We start from the raw sequence: 19229 nt of genomic DNA on the forward strand, positions 1-19229 counted from the left end.
AGTTGGCCTCCATTTTTCTTGAGTTGCCGTGTGCTTATCATTGCCCTCCCCTTATCCTAAACTGTCAGTGACACAAGAGCACTTAAAGCGGTATGGCAAAGGGAGAAGACTGGACGTAAGGTAGGAACCAATAAAACATTTTCTTGTTATTAACAGAAGTTATACTTTATGATGCACCATATACAGTAAATGCATGCTCTCCCTATAGATATAAAGTCTGGAATAGACATGAATACCTCTAATCTTTTCACCAGATGTTACATAATCACATATAGTCAAAGCTGTGTTGTGTAAGTTTACATGGTAACGTCTTTTTCTTGTCAAAATAGGTGGCATTTAAGTCCATGAAGGCAAGTTTGATCCCATTATAAAAGATCTATTTGTGCATCTGGATTTTCAATAGCAGCATTACCCACCGAAAGCAGGGAATTAAAATTAAACATGTCAAAGCATTTTAGTTGCTGGCAACATAAAAGCATTTCCAACGTCACAGAGAAACATTCCTGTTTCTTTAATGAAAATTACAGACATTTCAGACAAGAGTCGCTTTTTATGGCTTATGCTTTATTATCATAAGAATAACCATTTTATATAAGAATGCAGCATTTCCTGTTTATACTGCTGTTTGGCTGTAATGAAAGCAGATGTCCTCGAGTGTTGCAGATAGAGCCATTGGGGCCATTATCGGGGCAGCAGTGGCAGATGCAGCAGGTAAGATAAACCGAGTGCAGATACCGGGAGTGAGTTAATTAGCAACAGAGTTTTACATATTGCAGATCTTTCTCTTTTAGTCCCCCGAATCCTAATAATTCATAGGCCTGATACTTTCACAGGGTTCATGTTGAATTCATGTTTATTTCTTAGAGTAAAACTGAGAAGCCTTTATACGTCACATTTTCTCCCTTGTTTGGTGTTATGACATTTCATATCAGTACAATTAAGCAACATCTGTATTGACTGATAAAGCACAGGGGTGGTGCCTGGATGTCATCTTCACCCATGATGTTATGGAACCAGAGTTTCTGCATAGCAACCAAACACCACATACTGCCGTTTGCCATTGTTAAAACATGCTTGTTATTGTAATGCATTAGGATGTCTGTATTTTCAATAACTCTGGGAAATAATATATCCATTATTGAATGTTCCACACACATACAGCCCAGCCCATGCACTGGATCTACGACCTGGACAAACTGAAAGAAGTGCTCCGTGATCTGGAGCCCTGTCCAGAGTTTCGGCCTCAGTCAGCGAATCCGTTCTACCGCAGGACGACGGGCGAGCAGACCTGCTATGGAGACCAGGCATACGTCCTGCTGGAGTCGCTGAGTCGGTGTGGAGGTAGTGAAAGTCGCTCGGACAGGCGGCAACTGTGTGTCATACACCTGCCAGCGTGTTTAATTTAGAATTTAGAATAAGATGGTAACAAATCATGTTTTTACTGTAAGTAAATTTAGGTAGTGTGCAAATACTTTTAAGTGATCATAAATAATTTTATATAGTGTATGGGTAATTTTAAGTTCTGCATAACTTGAAAGTCTCCTTTCCTGTAAAACACCTGCAATTTAGACGAGGTAAACCATAATACGAAAATTTAGCATACTTATGATGTCATATGGGGAAATATTGTTTTTCTGCAAAATTACGAGGAAATTATGCAACATTTAAGATTACTTAAATAATATATTTCTGCCCCCTTTCTTGTAAAAACCCAAAAGTCATGTACTACTACTTAAACAAAAATGACTTACATACTACTTAGGTTTTCCTCACAGTGTAATTATGTCTTTGTTACCCTCCTTGTCTAGTGTGCCTACCTTTAAGTATTTATAGGTAACATAATTGCAAATACATTTAAATTCCTTTTAATTATTGGGGAATTGTGCCCTCAGTCATCAGCTGTGTTATAAAGTGTTACCCAACATTTATATTATTAGATTATAACATTGTTAAACCATGACCTTTTAACGTGCAGCCTGTGAGAACTACTTACACTGACGCAGAGTGTTGCCCCGTTTCGACAGGCGTTAATGTGGAAGACTTGATCAAGCGCTTTCATGAGTTCTTTGGACCGGGAACGGTCTACGATCTGCCCCTGAATGATCCATACAGAAAGAAAGGAGGTACTGTGCTTGTGTGGCTGCCATCTATCAATTTTGCAATTTCCATGAGTTAATCACCAGCTTAACAGGTGGTGATTAACTTTGTGGGAGCCTGTGTTTCTGCATGATAACTCTGTGCGTGCTGTTTTTCCTCCTGCTGATGGGGGCATTCCCTTTCCATGAAAATGTTCCACAGTCAGACTTCCTTTTTTCTTCTTTAGTTTGTTTTTGTCCAGCGCTTTGAATATTGGCTGTTTTTTCTGCTGTCAGGGTGTCGTATAAATATTGTTGTGCAGTAAATTGCCACAGCACCACGGGGCACTTTGGGTACAATGAACTACAGATGGTTTTATGTCTTCTTGGAATAGTATTAAGAAGAGCTGTGTCATCAGCGATAGCCATCATGACTGAACAGAGAACAGAGCTCCACCTGCAGAAACTTAAACAGCTCCATCAGGACATCCAAGGGAATGTTTCTTTTCCTCTTCTTCCTGCTGTATATCTACCAATTCTTCCCTCCCTCATAAAGCAGCTGTTTGTTGCATTTGATAGGCCCTAAGGCAATTCTCCCCATCGATGGCCCATGGAGGAATGCGAGCCTGAAGGCTTTCATCAGAAATGTCGATGCTGGCAAAGAAGAAACTGGTAAATATCACAACTGCACAAAGACTTTTCCATGCCCTGATTTGCAAGGTTGTAATCTTCATGTGTTTTGTCTTTGAGGCTGTGACGTGGACTGTCAGATAGACGGTGTCACTAAAATCGCTCCTGTGGTGGCTATGTACGCCGGGCGACCTGAGATGCTGGAGAAAGTGGAAAAAGCCATTCGCGTGACCCAGAATAATGACATGTGTGTGGCTGTCACACTGGCTGCAGCGAGGTAAGTGGATACGTCATGGCAGGCTAGGGAATTGCAAGCCTCTATCCATCTGTCTGACTTTGTTTGTGCAACATTAGGTTTTTGGAGCATTTCATTGTGAATGGTCCAGATCCCAACGCTCTGGATGCAGTTCTGGCTCAGCTGAATGACCCCGATAGACCGAATCCTCAAGAGCTGGACAAGGCTGTCATTGGTAAGGGTTTGAAGACTCATTCAATATGGAATTTAAAGGAATAATGCAAGAAGAATACAGGAGAAGATTGATGCTACTCTTAAATAGAAGGATCACTATAAAAAACAAGAATGTTCTGGGTGAACCTTTCTGGGTGGATTTTAGCATGTTCTCCCAGTACCTGTATGAGTGTTTCTGGTTGACTCGTGAGTCTAAATGGCCTTAGCTCTGAATGACTGTCCTTGTTAACCATGTGATAGGCTCTTGTCCAGTGACAGCTGTGATAGGCCGCAGGTTACTCTTGAACAGGAGAAGCAGCCGTGAAAACAGACGGATATAAATATAAAGCTAGAACCAAAGTTTGATTAGCCTGCTTTGGTTTGGCATATGAGGGAAATGGCTAGCTCAACTCTCACTAAATCTTATAAATAGCCCAAGAGTGAGCAGTTTAAACAAACAACTAATGAGCTATAGAGCTGCTGATTAGCCGATGTTTTTAACCCTTGGACAGAGACAGTATAAAAGAGCTACAGCAAAATCAGCCATTAGTTTCCAAGTCCTGCTTTGAAGCCTCGAGATAAGTGTTTCATCTTTGTTGCACAAAAGGGAAAAAAAGGAATGTAACAGTGAGAGGATGATCTGGCTATAAATTTTGACTGTAAACATTGGCTAATGACTAAATTCTTAGCCAACTAGTGTGTAGTTTCATACCATATTTCAAAACAAAGTATAACTTAGATTTGTTCAATTTTTACTTAGCATAGCTTAAATTGAGTGACTGAGCCAGGGAAATCATCCAAAAAGTGTTCACAGAGAACGAGACACAAATCAATTTCCCATAGATTTCTATAGGACGTTTTTGCCAACAAAGCATATCGCCATCTGGTGGCCTTTACATAGAATGCATTGGCTTCATTTTTCTGACTAGAAAGCTAAGTCCATCTTTGATACTGTCTAAAGTTTCCCTTTAAGCCTTTATGTTAAACCAAGGTTAGCAGTTTCTAGCTTCATAGCTTTAGATTCAATCAACAAATGTTTGAGTGGCATCACTTTTCTATTTGACGGTTAACATTTCACAATAAAATGAAAAGGTAGTAGCATATTTACTCATAGAAAATCACAAAATGTCAAGCTAGCTTTAACTCAGAAGCTAGAAAAAGGATAAAGATATTAAGCTTTTTGTCCATATGTACCAGTTAGCTTAAGCTTACTGGTGCATCTGTTAGTTTATGCTAACTGGTGCATCTGTTAGTTTATGCTAACTGGTGCATCTGTTAGTTTATGCTAACTGGTGCATCTGTCTTAACTACTAATATTAACACACAGGATGGACTGTCTTTAAATCCTTTACTACAGCAAAAGTGCTTATGCCTCACTTTAATCATACTTTACAATAATTGCATTCACAAACTTAACAGGAAAAAGTAGAAAACATTATTAGCATGTGAATTTAAAGTATGCTGCATTCATGGTTGTGTTGTATTTGACTGCTTTATTTATGTTTACAGATGTTTTAACTGCTTTAACTGTGAGAACCACATTCCTATAAAGTCAGCTTCCATGAGCTCAAAAAATAAAAAGTCTTGCTTCAGCTTTATCGCATTTTGCAGCTAATCCAAGAGGGTTATGAAATATTTTGTTTAACTTAAGTTTCCAAACCCATGAAAAAGCACCAAATGATTCAGTTTATCACAAACATTCATAATCACCGCATTTGGAGATATCCAGCTTGCACTGGGCAGAAATGGCATGAAAAGAGTGATAAAACTGCATTAAATCAAACCTCAAGTTTGCACTTAAGTGCAGTGATTAATTGTAGCATTAGTCACAGTCCACCACTATCTTGACATAAGCTGCATTTATCTTTTATAGATATGATTTGGTAGGACAGTATAGACATGGTCAGGAAGGAGGCAGCACGCTGTTATGTGGTGTGATCTGTAGCCATGAACAAGTCCAAGGTCACAGCTGACTGAAGCCTGTACATTGCATACCTGTACATACAGTCCATGTAAGGCACTATCGTAGGTTTTGTTACAAAAAAGCTGCATATTGGTGGTTCTCTTTGCATTACTTCTCCATTATGTCCTTTAAATAAGCATGGCGACAGAAATCAACTTTTCGTTTAAGACTTGAAGATATTGCATACCAGGACACGGTTACATTTAAAATTGTCAGTTTGTATTTCAGAGTCAAAAGTAATTTGTTACAAGAAAAACAATAACAAACAAAAATCTCATCTCTGTTCCCGTGTCTCCACTCAAGCTCATATCAGCCAGGTGAAGGACAACCTCACCAAGACATCCCAACAGCTCATACCTGCCGTGTTCACAAACACATGAGGTAAGCTAGCAGGCAGCAGCAGGACCCTTCCTGTCAGTGTAGCGCTCCAGTCTTTGATCTCCTGACTAATGGTCTCCCTCCTCCTGGCTTTTCATTCTCCCGTTCCCGCTGAGTTGAGTGTCTCAGGTTTTACAGGGCTAAAAGGGTTCAGATACTTAATGTACACGTGGAAAGTTCTGCTTGCCAGTTCACACCATTAATATAATGTACATTTTAAGTATACTGTAAAGCCGCTAAAGACCTCATAGTATCTTAATATGCTAACAGGGCACTTCACTCTCAGACTGCAGGCTAACTTGTGGTTCCTAGGGTATTTAAAAGTAGACTGGGAGGGAGAACCTTCAGCTTTCAGAGCCTTTCTCTTTGGAACCAGCTCCCAGTTTGGAGTCAGGAAACAAACTCTGTCTCTACTTTTGTGATAGAGCTTTTACAGTTAAACCCTCCCTTAGTTACGCTGCTGGAGGCTTCCCACGATGCACCGAGCTTTTCTTCTTCACTTCCTGTGTGCTTTTATACCACTGCTGTACTTAACTATTATCAAACTCTGTCTCTTTCTTCCATACTGTGCCTTTTGTCCTGTCTCTCTCTCTGCTCTCTTTTCCCTCCCTTCTGGTTCTACCAGAGGTTTCATTCTGTTAAAACATAGTTTTTCCTTCCCACTGTTGCCAAGTGCTTGCGCACAGGGGGTCGTCCAATGGGGTTCTATCTGATATTGCATTGTTATATTGTCTTTACTTTACAATATAAAGCATCTTGTGTTGACTGGCTGATGGGAATTGGCACTATATAAATGAAACTAATTTGAACTGAATTACAGCATAAGGAAGAGTAAAAACATTAAAGAGCCCAGTAACGTGGATATTACAACCATGTGCCATTCATACTGGATCTGTTTCCAGCTTTGCCCGGTGCGTTCCAGGGAGCGCTTCATGGAGTCCTGACACTCAACCAGCTGGACGAAGCAGTCAGAGACACCATGCGCTGCGGGGGATGCACCGCCAGTCGAGCCTCCTTCATTGGAGCCTGTTTTGGGGCACAGGTACTGTAGGAACATGGTTGTTGGATATGTAAAAAGAGCCATGGGTCACTTATCCAAATTAGTGTATGACTAGAAAAAAAGTGTTTACATTCAACACTGACACTTTTTACATGTTGCTCATTGAAAAGATAAGGCAACATGGAGTAAGTGGATACTGTTGCTACTTTTGTACAAACAAAATCAGCAAAGTCAGAATCGGGAAAAGACATTAACGGCACCTCATACAGCTGTGACACCACCAGAATGTGAAGACATTCAACTGCGAGCTCGTCAGCCAGACGACATTGCATCAATACCAATATTTGCACAGCTGTAGGTGGGATATCACCAGCGTCAGAATAGCCACAAGCTTCCAGCACAGATGTGAGGTATACAGCACTAATGGGAGAAAATATTCTACTTGTTTATTGCCATCAAGCACAATCCAGTCCAAATGTATCTACTCTGCAAGAGACGTGAAAATCCATCCTTTTTTGCATGTTGTTCTGTGCACTCCTGGAGCTCCTTTGATGAGTTTCACAGTGAGCTCAGATATTCGGAGAGCTTTGTGCTTGCTTGATACTTTCAGCTGTCATCTCGATGTGCTTTCAGACCGGCCTCCGGGGAATCCCAGAGTCTTGGAGGAAGAGGACGCTCAGATACCCTCTGCTGTTGGAGCTAGCTGAAAAAGTGCTCAAAAAGATTCAGTAATCATAGTTCAGTTTTAATTTTTTTGCCCCCATAAATTCGTCATCTATGTAGAATTTGTGGATAATTGCATTTTAAGAGACTTTCTCAATTTGCAGATGTACTTTGGCACAGCCATCCATGACAGTTGCATTCTAAAGTCTTGCGCTGAATGAAACTCGAATCTATTTGCTCGGTCGAAGCTGCATCATGTAAAAAAAATAAAATAAAATAATAACGTTGTATAACCTATTCTCAAATAAAAACTTGTGTTACTGAGACGTTTGTATTTGTCTGCTGTTTGCTTTCCTGCGGAGTGGAAAGTAGGGATTTCCTAATCTCAGGAAGCATGTCTGATGAGAGAGAGTAGTTTTGCTGAACCATTAAGTGGGTTTCTGTCTTCTTACTCCTTTGAGAACTTTCTGTTATTGTGAAGTGAAAGAGCAGATACACTTTACTTACTACTGGAACACGCAGAGACTGCCACTTATTTCTCTCTCACAGGAGCTGTTCTGCCTTCCTGAAAGTGCTGACATTAATATTCACATGTTTAATGCACCCGCCCCAACACTTCTGAAAGTTAGCCAAACATAAGGCAGTGCCAAATCCTTGATATCTTTGACATGGGGTGGGTTTAGTTAAGAAAAAAGGCTGCCGTTGGAGACTCTGGGTTGCTTTTCCAGTCAAAGTTTTACATGCAGAGATTGACTGGTTAACGCAGTCAGTCAATGTATTTAAACTGGTACTGTTTGTTATCTTAGCAAAGAAATAAAGGGAGCTATGTGTGAATTTAAGCTATGTTTCCTAAACACTGACTGCACTAATGTTTGGATGAAGAAATCTCAGAGCCAAGGCTTTGGTGAGTGGAAAGGTTGAGGCTGACTGTGCGTTGGTAGCCTGCAAGGGGAAGTCATTTGATGTCTCCCTCTGTCTGACTTCCTCCCACACAGCAGGTAACAGGCTCACTTTGGCATAATCACATCCAGACCTGAAGAGTGTTTTTGTTATTCCAAATTCTGCTTTTGTTAAGATGTTTTTGGAGAAAGGGCTGATGTTTGCAAAAGATATTGTGTTACTGATGGGGTACAGCACATGTGTCAGCAGATTTTATGGAAAAAGTGTACTTAACAGTTCTGTGTGTGCACTAATGTGCACTTTACTTTCAGTGGAATTGCAAATTAATTTATAGGAGGCAAATGAGCCTCCACAAACCCAACCAACACCACCTCCTCCTGTTGATGTCAAACATAGAAATAATGTATCCTTAAATAATAATAATAATAATAATAATAATAATAATTATTATTATTATTATTATTATTATTATTATTATTATTAACAACAATCTTTTGTATTTGTATTTATGGTATAATAACGAAAGATTCACAGAATAGTTTCACACAGTTACGAAAGGCACATGAGAAAGTAAATGGCAAAGGCCTTAAAAAAGAAACTTAACGTGACTTAAAAAAGAAATAATTTTTTTTTTGTTTTTTTACTGTTAGCACCCTGATAAAAACTTGCCCTCGTTAAAACTGGATTCCCCCCCCCCACCCCATGTCTAGCTTATATTGAAATGTTTACAGAATGAGTGAGAAGTATAAAATGAAAAAGTTGTTATAGTTTAGAAGATAAAAAATAGTTTCTTTTTCCCAAAGGCTGGGACATTCCTGTGTTGCAGGAGAAAATTAGAATAAGTAAATAAAATAAAAGGAAATCGGGCTCAATTAAATTAAAAAGCAGAATTTAAAAAAAAGACCAAAAATTTAAAATTCGCTTTTTTTAAGAAGTACAAAATCAAAATAAATACAATGGCGGCTAATGTTTCCGTGTGACGTGAATGCATCCAAAGATTACTTGTAAAGCAAGAGAGAAATCTCCTACTCGCTACTGTATTCCTTTGGTCATACAGCGACCTTTGAATATTCAGGGTACTGTTTGGCTGTTAGAAGAAAAATCACTTGCTTCAGCAGTTGCATATAATTTCAGACAAGTGCTGTCCCTCGCATCGTATCACGATAACACTTTCGTTTCTTTTCATAACATCTAAACTGCATTTTCAAAGTCCCCACCCATCGTCGTATATTATTATGCGCATTGGCAATATCCACTGACAAGTTAGAGAAGGGCCCTGCGACAGACTGGCGACCTGTCCAGGGTGTACCCCGCCTCTCGCCCTATGACAGCTGGGATAGGCTCCAGCGCCCCCCGCGACCCTGAAAAGGATAAGCGGAAGCGAATGGCTGGATGGATGGAAGGGAACAATCTTGTCACTATACTATCTTTGCCTGGCTCAACAGCTGGGTGGAACTTGGACCAAAAAAAAGTTGCTTCAATGACATTTTGTATAGTGATGGCTCTTTGAGGGCGAGACAAGCCAGTTGTTAACATTAAGTGTTTATTTTCGCTGCTGTGCCATGGATTTTAATGTAAAACGGCTAGCCGCAGACGCCGGTACTTTTCTGAGCCGAGCGGTACAAGTAAGTCCACTCATTTAGTTCATAGGAATTGTTGCTAGCCAATGTTAGCCACTGTGAGGTAGCCTTAGCTTCCTTGCTAAAGAGCTAACGTTACCGTGATTGTTACTTTGTAGCTTCGCAGTTACACCTAATTGTAACTTAATTTCTATAATTTGCATTGTAGGATGTATTTAAAAAAGCACGTGCGTCACCCAGGTTGTGTTAACACTAAGCTATTTGTTCAACTTAACTATCATTGAAGGCCTCAACACCGTCACATGAAGCTATCAACAGCAGCTGGCAGATAGCGCTAACCTTTATTTTCCGAGCTTAATAACGTTGCTTAGCTCTTTACTCTCAGTCATCTTGTGTGTATCTTTGAATACATCTGTGAAAGCTACAACTCGCATGCGCAATGTAAACGCATATTTTTTAATTTTTCAGTTTACAGAAGAGAAGCTTGGTCAGGCTGAAAAGACAGAATTGGATGCCCATTTGGAGAAACTTTTGATCAGAGCTGAGAGCACCAAGCAATGGACAGAAAAGATTATGAAGCAGACAGAAGTCTTACTACAGCCCAACCCCAGTAAGATCACTCTTTTTGACTTTCGAAGGACTGACACTGACATCTCTAAGCAGCACACGGCACCCACCCACACAATGTTCTTATAGACCTGCAACCTGATATTCAGGAATCAGGAATTCCCTGAAGAGCAGCTCAATAAAGATGAAAGATTTGTCGCTCCCACTAAGGCTCACATTAAAAGCTTTACTTCTCAGAGAGGGTGTTTGACTTCCACGGGTATGTAGGGTGCCTGTGAAGTCTGTAAACTCAGCTGTGCATCCTCCTCACTTCACACCATGATGTCGCATCTCTGCAGCCGAACACCAGCATAGGCACAACAAACACAGACCGACCATCTGGCGGTTGCAGTCTTGTGCAACCGTCATAGACATGGTAAACGGGATTTTACTGTGTTCACGTTAAACACAGCACAGATAATCTTTCACGTGATGTAGTAACATGAAACAAATTACAGCGGTTTCCGAGAGACGCTGGCTTGTAGTTTGTCATAGCTGTCACAATGAAAGCTTTCAGTGTGGGTCTTTAAGTCGGGCTGTCTGAAGCATACTAAAGTCACTCCCTGCATTTGGCTCGCTCACTGTAGTCCTGTGACTTTGTAATTGAGTTTTCTCCTTGCGCTCTGCAGATGTCCGGCTAGAAGAATTTGTTTATGAGAAACTGGAGAAGAAGGTCCCCACACGTATGAACAATCATGAGCTGCTGGGACAGTCCATGATTGAATCAGGGAATGAATTTGGTCCTGGAACTGCCTATGGTGAGTGCCACGGTGAAACACTAACAAGTACTGGGGCTGTAGTCGTTCAAGAAGTCTGTCTTTGCTCAGGGAAAGAAAGTCTGCACATTACCTCCAGATTAAATAAATCAGCTACAGAGCGGCTAGCCCAGTTAGACTGCATGAATTATAAATACGCATAAAAACCTAATATTTGCACCATATTTAATGATTTTCACTTTCTTTTTTGTATTAAAATGGGAAAAGACTTTGAGCCAGGTACTCTGCACTTGCACATAGGCTCATGATATCTGAATAATGCTAATAATAATGCTAATAGGCCTGTCTCAGCTGTGGCTGGATGCATCTGCCGTTAGAAAGCCGATAGACCAAAGCTACTCTGGCTTTGATTTGTTCACTCACAAAGCTTCATACATTAAACAGCAAATCTGGCAGAAAAACCTAAATCATGCCCCAGTTTTCCCAGGTAGTCTGTTCCTTTTCCAGAAATAATTAGCTACTATTGATGGAGATTTTTTTTTTGTCCTTCTTAAAGTAATGTTGTTGTGAGTTTAATGAGAATTTGCACATTCGGAGCAATCAACCTGAGATAACCCCAGTCCTACTGGGAACACCAGCTGAGCTGAAACTTTGTGGTCTTTATTTTGCTGATTTGAATCTTTAACAAAAAATTAGTTTAAACCCTACAAAGGCAACTAAAAGAGGCCTTATAGAAACTCAGGTCAGAGTAGCTGTTTGATCATTAACAAGCCTCCTGACATTACACAATGGACAAAAGACTAAAAGAAATTACGGTCGCTCTAGATGTTCAGTTGTTAATAGAATATAAATGCACGATTGACAGTGGGAAGGAAAAACACCCTTTTAACAGGAAGAAACATCCCACAGAACCAGGCTCGGGGGAGGCAGTTAGCAGGGAGGGGAGGGAGACAGGACAAAAGACACACTGTGGAAGAGAGCCAGAGATTAATAATAACTACTGGTTACATGCAGGGTGGTGTGAACAAAGAGGAAATGCAGTGCATCATGGGTCGCTCCCAGTAGCCTAGGTCTGTTGCAGCATCACTAAGGATCCAGTCACCTGGTCCAGCCCTAACTATAAGCTTTATCAGAAGGAAAGATTTTTAAGCCTAATCTTAAAAATCTCTAAATATTTCTCAAAACATCATCAGCTTGTTTGGTATTCCAGTATTCTGTCTCATGAAGACTTGTAAAACAGAGTTAAACTCTGGTTTGTTTGCTTTAAAGAACATTTTGATGATTTGAGAACCATCTTCTGCTAATTTCAGTCCCAGCTATGCCCTTTATCAGTGTCAAGCTGAAACAATATCACCATTCTCCCTCCCAGGTTTTCTGCTGGCACTAAACTTTCCTTTTGCTGCTGACCATTGTAGGAAACGCTCTGATAAAATGTGGAGAGACGGAGAAGCAGATTGGTGGGGCAGAACGGGAGTTCATCCAGAGTGCCGCCATCAACTTCCTGACACCGTTCAGAAACTTTTTAGAGGGTGACTTCAAAACTATTCTGGTGAGTTGGAACCGCAGGCTACCTGTCCTGAATCACTTTCGCTTTTTCCCCGACTTTGACCTTTAAATCTGGATCTCATTCACAACAGTGACGGCTGCAGAGGGTCAACGAGTATAGCTTTAATGATTATAGCCATTATTTTACAAAGTAGTGAAAGATCCTGTTGAAGTCTGTACTTTATGCTCACTTCAGTTTAGAGTCTAGTGTTCAGACTGTCAGGTGTGTGCAAACTCACACTGTGATTATAGAAAACAAGCCCTTATAAGCGTGTTATAATCTAAAGTAAACACCTGATGAATGAAGTAGAAGCCTTGTTTACACTGTGCTGTGTCCATGTGTCGTTTATCTGTGAGACTTTTGTGTTGTGATTTGTGTCCAGAAAGAGAGGAAGCTGCTGCAGGTTAAACGCCTGGATCTGGATGCAGCCAAAACCAGACTAAAGAAAGCCAGGATGGCTGATGCAAGAGCTGCGGTGAGGACACACACACACACACGCACACACTGATAGATAAGCTTAGTGAATTCTGCTTTTAGTACATTCACTGGCTAACGTCTTCGCTGGGGAAGAAAATCTATCACTCTGTCTGAAGTCACACAAGTACTGCCTGACACACTATGTTACACAACACAAGGCTGACCATTTTATTTCTTGTGACATGCAAAGAGTCACATGAGCCACCATGGGAAGTTTTAGAGTTCCCTTTTCTTAATTTAATCTCATGCTTTGTGTTCATGTTCTTCAGACAGACTGTTGAAACTCTTGATTAAACCAAGTGTGGCAACAAAGCATGTCCTTATTCTGGTGGCCAGGTGTGTGGGTGTAGGTGTGTGTGGGTGTGAGGAGCATGTATTTGTCCTTGTACCACATGGTGTGCCACAGTTTGCACGTAAAAGCCTTGTTTAATATGTAAGCTCACTGGCCAATTGATTAGGTACACATCGTTAGTATTAGGTTGGACCTTCTTCTGCCATCATAACCTCCTTAATTCTTCCTGGCAAGCATAAAACAAGGAGCTGGAAACAATCTTCAGAGATTTTGGTCTATAATGCAAATCCACAACATCCCAAGGATGCTAGTTTGGATTGACATCTGATAACTCTGTGTGAGATATGGTACGTTATCCTGAGCCATGTTAAAAAAGGTCACTGAATAGTTTTAATGCTCATTTTAATGCTCTGTTTGAACTCCAGCAAGGCTGTAAGCCATCAGCTATGTGATTGGCTGATTTAGGCTTGTGTTAATGAGTGGTTGAACCTAATAAACTGTCCAATGAATGAAATATGAGTGGTGACGTGTTTAAAAATATTTTATTACATATTCGCTCTTAGTAGAAACTGTTGTGTTCTTCTCCACTGTTGTCACATAATTGCCAATTAACAATATAACATTAAACCATATATGAGGAGTGCATATTTGGCTGTAATGTCTTGTAATGTGTGTATTACTACAAATTCAAAGCTGCCCCTATTGTTCTCTGCTCTCCCACTCAAACTGAGCTCAGAAAGTTGTTTAAACATTTAAGTTATTAAGTGCTAAATATAATGGTATGTATTCATTTTTAATCTACGTGCATAATGTGTAGTGCTCAACTGTTTTTGTCTACAAGCAAAAAGAGTTTTCTGTAATGTTAATGGGTATTTATGTGCTTTGATTTTGTTTAAGGGGATATGACTCTCACAGCTAAGACGGTCTGAAGATGGTCTCACTAATGACCTCAGTTTTTTTTTATCATCTTAGGCTTGAATTATTTTCAGCTTACATCTAAAGCATTCAGATTGTCAGTAAGGAAATAGGTTAGATGTGTCTGAGTCGGTGTTGCTGTACAAATACTGAACAGAAGCAGTACAGTATCATGTAAGAGCCGTAGATGACAGTATCCCAGCAGTCCCAGTCTTCAGTGTTTCCAGAAAACATTCGTATCTTTTGCTCACAGTTTCCCTTGGGAAGAAACAATCTCACTGAAACAGAGTGAGCATAACTTCCTCCTCCTTATGATCGTCTGTTCTATTATCTCTTGTAGGATATTTAATGTGTTTTAATGTAGCATTTTCAAACAGCACAGTCTAGTGAGTACTGTTGCTTTAATTGTGTGTTAAACCCCAAAAAACAGCTTTTTGTATCCACATCATCTGAGTAAACATGTTCACTCATGAGTGAGAACACTGTAAACTAAACATGTGAGACGTAAATAGTCGTTTCTCTAATCTTCGGCTGATCATGGTGTGACATAAGGAGGGTAGCACACAGATCAGCGGGCGTCTGAGGAGAAACAGTTGATGTGCTACATGATCACGGTGCGGTTTTGACAGAGCATGCCACTGTTGCACTTTCGCACAAACGCAGTGTGTACGCTTGTTTTGTGTTGGCTGTGGCTGTGCAGCAGCTGGAGCTCTAACTACTGTGTCACTGTTTTTAAAACGCAAAGCAGCAGATGTGAGCAGAGGAAGTGACAGAGGTGAGTGGAATGTTGGAGCCATCTTTGAACTGAACACACACGCACAGACCAAGCCTCCTGGTAGTAGTGTCAACAGCTGCTGTCGATTTCTCCATCTCCTCCATCACACAAGCTGTGATACCTCATGGAAATGAAATCCTTGCAGACAAACCTGACAGGGACCAAACACTGCAGAAGCTTCCATCCTCCACAGCTCTCCCTCAGCCTGTGAAGTAGGCTGTGGCGCGCGCAGGACAGCGAGGCCATTGTCCACATGTTTATCGGACCTCTTAGCCATCCCAGCAGACCTCATATTGAATTGGCTTGCTCAGTATACGGAAAAGGAAACGTCATGTTCAGCTGTGTCTTTGTCCCTGTTTATCCATACTGCAAATCGTGTTATTTTTCCTTTTTTTAAAGACATCTGACTCATTCCATTAAAGTCGTATATTGTGAAAAGCACAGATCCACACTCTGCCAACTAAACCCATCTTTTTTTTTTTCTCTCTCATCTTTAAATCATATTTCCTTTAGCCTCGCCTACGCTTTTCCTTATCTGTGTCATCTTTGTCATCCACAGCCTTGAAAGTTTTGAAATGAGGTTTTTCTGTAAATGATAGTTTCCTTTCTTCATTCACAGGCAGAGCAGGAACTCAAGATGACCCAGAGCGAGTTCGACCGGCAGGCAGAAATCACCAGACTGCTGTTAGAAGGCGTCAGCAGCACCCATGTATGTAGTAAGGATGTTCCTGGTGACTGATTTCTTAGTTCTTAATTAAACTGACTGACTAGTTAGTCTACAAACACTCAGATATCAAGTTAGGTTTCAGGATCCTTACATGTACAATGTCTGTTTAAACAAATCCATTTGAAACCATTAACCACATTCTTCAGTAATGAATCCTAGTTTCAGTGCCGGTACACTGTGTGGCACCTCACACTGTGCATAAGGAACGTTGCACATTGTGAACATTTCACACAGACGATGAAGAAGAAGAAAAACCCTTGGAAAAAACTGATATTATTAAACATGATATGAAGCCCAGACCTCGCTCTCTACAGCCATCTCCTCCAGCTTATCTGGGGGGAACACAGAGGCGTTCCCAGGCCAGCTGAGAGATGTATTTTCTGCAGCGTGTCCTGGTTCTACCCCAGGAGGAAACCACCTCAACTGGCTCCTTTCAATGTAGAGGAGCAGCAACTGTACTCTGAGCCCCTCCCAAATGACTGAGTTCCTCAGCTTATCTCTAAGGCAGAGGCCAGCCACCTTTCGGAGGAAGCTCATTTCCACCGCTTGTATCATGATCTCATTTATTTGCGTTCAAAATAACTAACAATAATACGCTTAACAAATATTTATGGTGGGTTTTTTTTTCCTACAACATGTGGAGGCTGCAGCTCCATCTTGTGGAAGACACAACAATTTACCAGCATTGGGCTTCAGTTAAAATGTTAACAATTAGATTACACGACTAGTACATGTGGTACCTACTAGTAAGAATGGCAACGATTAGTCGACGTGTGGCGTACGGCCCTAATATGTAGCCCAGCTAACACTGTTACTGTGTTATAGTGCTGCTTTCTGTGCTGCTGCCTGTCTGAAAAATGAAACCAAGTAAATAAAACATTATTTAACACTGGGAGGACTGCACTCTTGTTTTCCTCTTATTGATGTTTCACTAATGCCGTCTCACCTCTAGGCACACCACCTACGCTGCTTGAATGACTTTGTGGAGGCCGAGACTACTTACTACGCACAGTGTTACCATTACATGGTGGATCTCCAAAAGCAGCTTGGCAGGTGAAATACTACTGCTACGTTTCATTCCTTATATCAAGAATATATCTTACTCTGCTGTTAGAAAACATGAGGTTTTTGATATCAGCGATGATACGTAGCTGTTCTGAACCACACGACTGGAGCATCTGTGAAAAGTGCACAAGCAATCCTCATCAGTATTTTTCAAACGGAACCTGTGTTTTGTTATTACTCATAATAGTTTTAATGTACTCTGACTGTAAAGAAGATGAGTCATTCTACTCATCATTTTGATGTTATTCACTTTTAGAGCCTGACTCGTCAAACAAAAGTGTTTTAACGATGTTTTTGTCATTTGTGTTTGTTAATATCTAAGTTAGCAAGTCTGAGGAGGGGTTGCAAAAAATTTCCTCCCTTTTGAACTGTAAAAAAATGAAAGAGTAATGCTGACAAATTTAATTGAGAGAGAGATAACACTGAACTTGAACTCAAACACTCATTGTGCTTCTGGGGTTCCCCAGCAGTCCACAGTTGCTTATCGTCTCCTCCTCCCTCCAGTTTCCCCACATCGTTCTCTAACAACAACCAATCGTCAGTGTCGGGCGGGGCCAGCATCTCGGTGCCCACCATACCAATGTCCGCCTCCCTGCCCAGTGTGTCTGCAGGCCGCAGCAGCTCCTCGGCTTCAGGTGGATTCAGTGAATTGCGCAGCTCCAACGGCAGCCGGAAAGCCCGGGTCCTTTATGACTACGATGCTGGCAACAGCAGTGAGCTTTCCCTGCTGGCTGATGAGGTGAGGATGAAATATTCACTGTTCCTTCTCAGTTTAACTTCATGCAAGAATCCAGAAGATTGAGAAGCCTATTTTAGTCATTTTCTTCACGTGTCTTTAACCGCATGGTCCTGTAGCAGTTCCTCTATCATAACCTCTATTCAGCAGAACATAGGCCACTCCTCTTCCTTGCGGTTGAGTAACCATGAAGCAAGTTTACCTTATTTTACATTCAGAAAAAACCACAGTCTGACGCTGCAATTGTGAGCTAACGTTGCAGCCTGAGCCGCCTGAAAATAACACTATCTATAACAAATGTGCATCTCAGAGAGTGCCTGTAATAGAAAAACAGATGTGATCATTTAATGCAGTTTTGCATTTGTGCTTCCAGGTGATTGTAGTCAGCAGCGTCCCAGGCATGGATTCAGACTGGCTCATGGGCGAGCGAGGCAGCCAGAAAGGCAAAGTGCCAATCACCTACCTGGAGCTGCTTAACTGAGACCCACAGTCCTCTCTCTCGCTCTCTCTCGCTCTGCCCCTCTATCTGTCCAGCCCTCAGTAACCAGCTGTGATCTCATATTTATATGCAGGGGCAGGCGTCACTTTCTCCTCCATTCAGCCGTTTAGAATGAGTTTTATTTGCAGGAAGGAGGCGTGCCACTTGTTGCAGACATGAATTGGGATGAATAAAATGGAGAGAAGGGAAAGCAAACTGACCCATCCTCTCATGTGTATGCCATACATTTGTAAAACCTGCTTCCTTGCCTTTTTTTCTCTTTGATGCCATACGACCTGAAACATGTGCCAGAACATCTCCCAAACTGTAACTTTGGAAAAACAAACTTTGTTTACAGCATATATATATCTCAGATGGTGACCGTCATGTTTTTCCCTTGCATTTTTGTTCTTGTGTGTAAGTAGTGATACAGAGAAGACTTTTAATTTGGTGAAGAAGAAAAAAAAAGCACTTCAGTTTGAAGTGATGCTGATCTTCTTAAAGTCTTATTTTATAAATGATCTTGTGATGCAGTAGCAGCTGTTGTGGTTTAGCCTGAATATGAATTGTTTGTAACAGTGTTGTCAGTCAGCTTTACTCACACGGAGCCTCGAGACAACATGTGCCCTCTCACAGTCAGTGCCTTTTTGCAGCTAAACCAGCAGTATTGAGGCTGTCAGATAAGCCTCCTCTACAAGTGTTCAATCCTGATATTTGTACTCGGCTCATGCACAATTTAGGTCGAATATTTATCATCCACAAACAGCGACTGCGTTTGACACATTGGTGATTTTGGTCAGCTTGGTGTTTGATTTTTTTGATTTTTATTTAAAGGCCTGAAAGAAAACATTTAATTTAACATTTAATCTACCTTTTTTCCATTACTAACATCCCTCATCAGTTTCCCATAAACATGCATTTCAAACTATTATGTAGACAATTTCTCCAAAATATTTTGTTACATTCTAGGAGATTTCAGTATGCTATCCCTCGGCTGCTTTTTTGTTTTGTGCGTGTAACTGATAAGATGACACAGTTGTAAAAAGAAGAAAAACCCCCAATAAGATGCATAAAATAAAGTGTTTAGAGACTGGATGCGTGTAAATTTGCTCCCCTCACTCTCGAGTGTTCATGTTCACTGATGGAACCACCAGAGGGCAGGACAAGCAGGGAACACACACAGTCTCGAATCAGCTGGATGATGCATTTGTAGCAACTGCTTCCTTCTTTTATGTGCAGAAGAACATACTAAACAGATT

General features: G+C 40.9%; 2 protein-coding genes across 2 annotated transcripts; both read left to right on the plus strand.

Moving 5' to 3' along the window:
• LOC102312028 (crystallin J1C) lies at positions 1 to 7481 on the plus strand. The gene is made up of 10 exons (XM_005936534.2): positions 1 to 120; positions 645 to 711; positions 1162 to 1341; positions 2025 to 2123; positions 2655 to 2747; positions 2826 to 2982; positions 3060 to 3175; positions 5420 to 5497; positions 6397 to 6536; positions 7128 to 7481. The coding sequence occupies exons 2-10, from the start codon at positions 645 to 647 to the stop codon at positions 7224 to 7226; spliced, it is 1029 nt and encodes a 342-aa protein (XP_005936596.2). The 5' UTR covers positions 1 to 120; the 3' UTR covers positions 7227 to 7481.
• Positions 7482 to 9462: 1981 nt separating this feature from the next.
• On the plus strand, positions 9463 to 19063 carry sh3glb1a (SH3-domain GRB2-like endophilin B1a). Its single transcript, XM_005936535.3, has 9 exons — positions 9463 to 9682; positions 10106 to 10247; positions 10873 to 11001; positions 12375 to 12508; positions 12888 to 12980; positions 15584 to 15673; positions 16644 to 16744; positions 17261 to 17495; positions 17866 to 19063. The coding sequence occupies exons 1-9, from the start codon at positions 9620 to 9622 to the stop codon at positions 17971 to 17973; spliced, it is 1095 nt and encodes a 364-aa protein (XP_005936597.1). The 5' UTR covers positions 9463 to 9619; the 3' UTR covers positions 17974 to 19063.
• Positions 19064 to 19229: the final 166 nt, after the last annotated feature.

Source organism: Haplochromis burtoni, unplaced genomic scaffold (genome assembly GCF_018398535.1).
Source record: "Haplochromis burtoni strain Fernald_Lab_line unplaced genomic scaffold, NCSU_Asbu1 Contig_220, whole genome shotgun sequence".
Taxonomy (NCBI): Eukaryota; Metazoa; Chordata; class Actinopteri; order Cichliformes; family Cichlidae; genus Haplochromis; species Haplochromis burtoni.

Bases quoted from the DNA above. Each gene is read 5' to 3' on its own strand.
- sh3glb1a (XM_005936535.3), top strand. From the start codon at position 9,620: ATGGATTTTAATGTAAAACGGCTAGCCGCAGACGCCGGTACTTTTCTG. The intron at 12,509-12,887 runs GTGAGTTGGAAC...ATTTGTGTCCAG, and splicing joins GTGACTTCAAAACTATTCTG to AAAGAGAGGAAGCTGCTGCA. The intron at 16,745-17,260 runs GTGAAATACTAC...TCCTCCCTCCAG, and splicing joins CTCCAAAAGCAGCTTGGCAG to TTTCCCCACATCGTTCTCTA.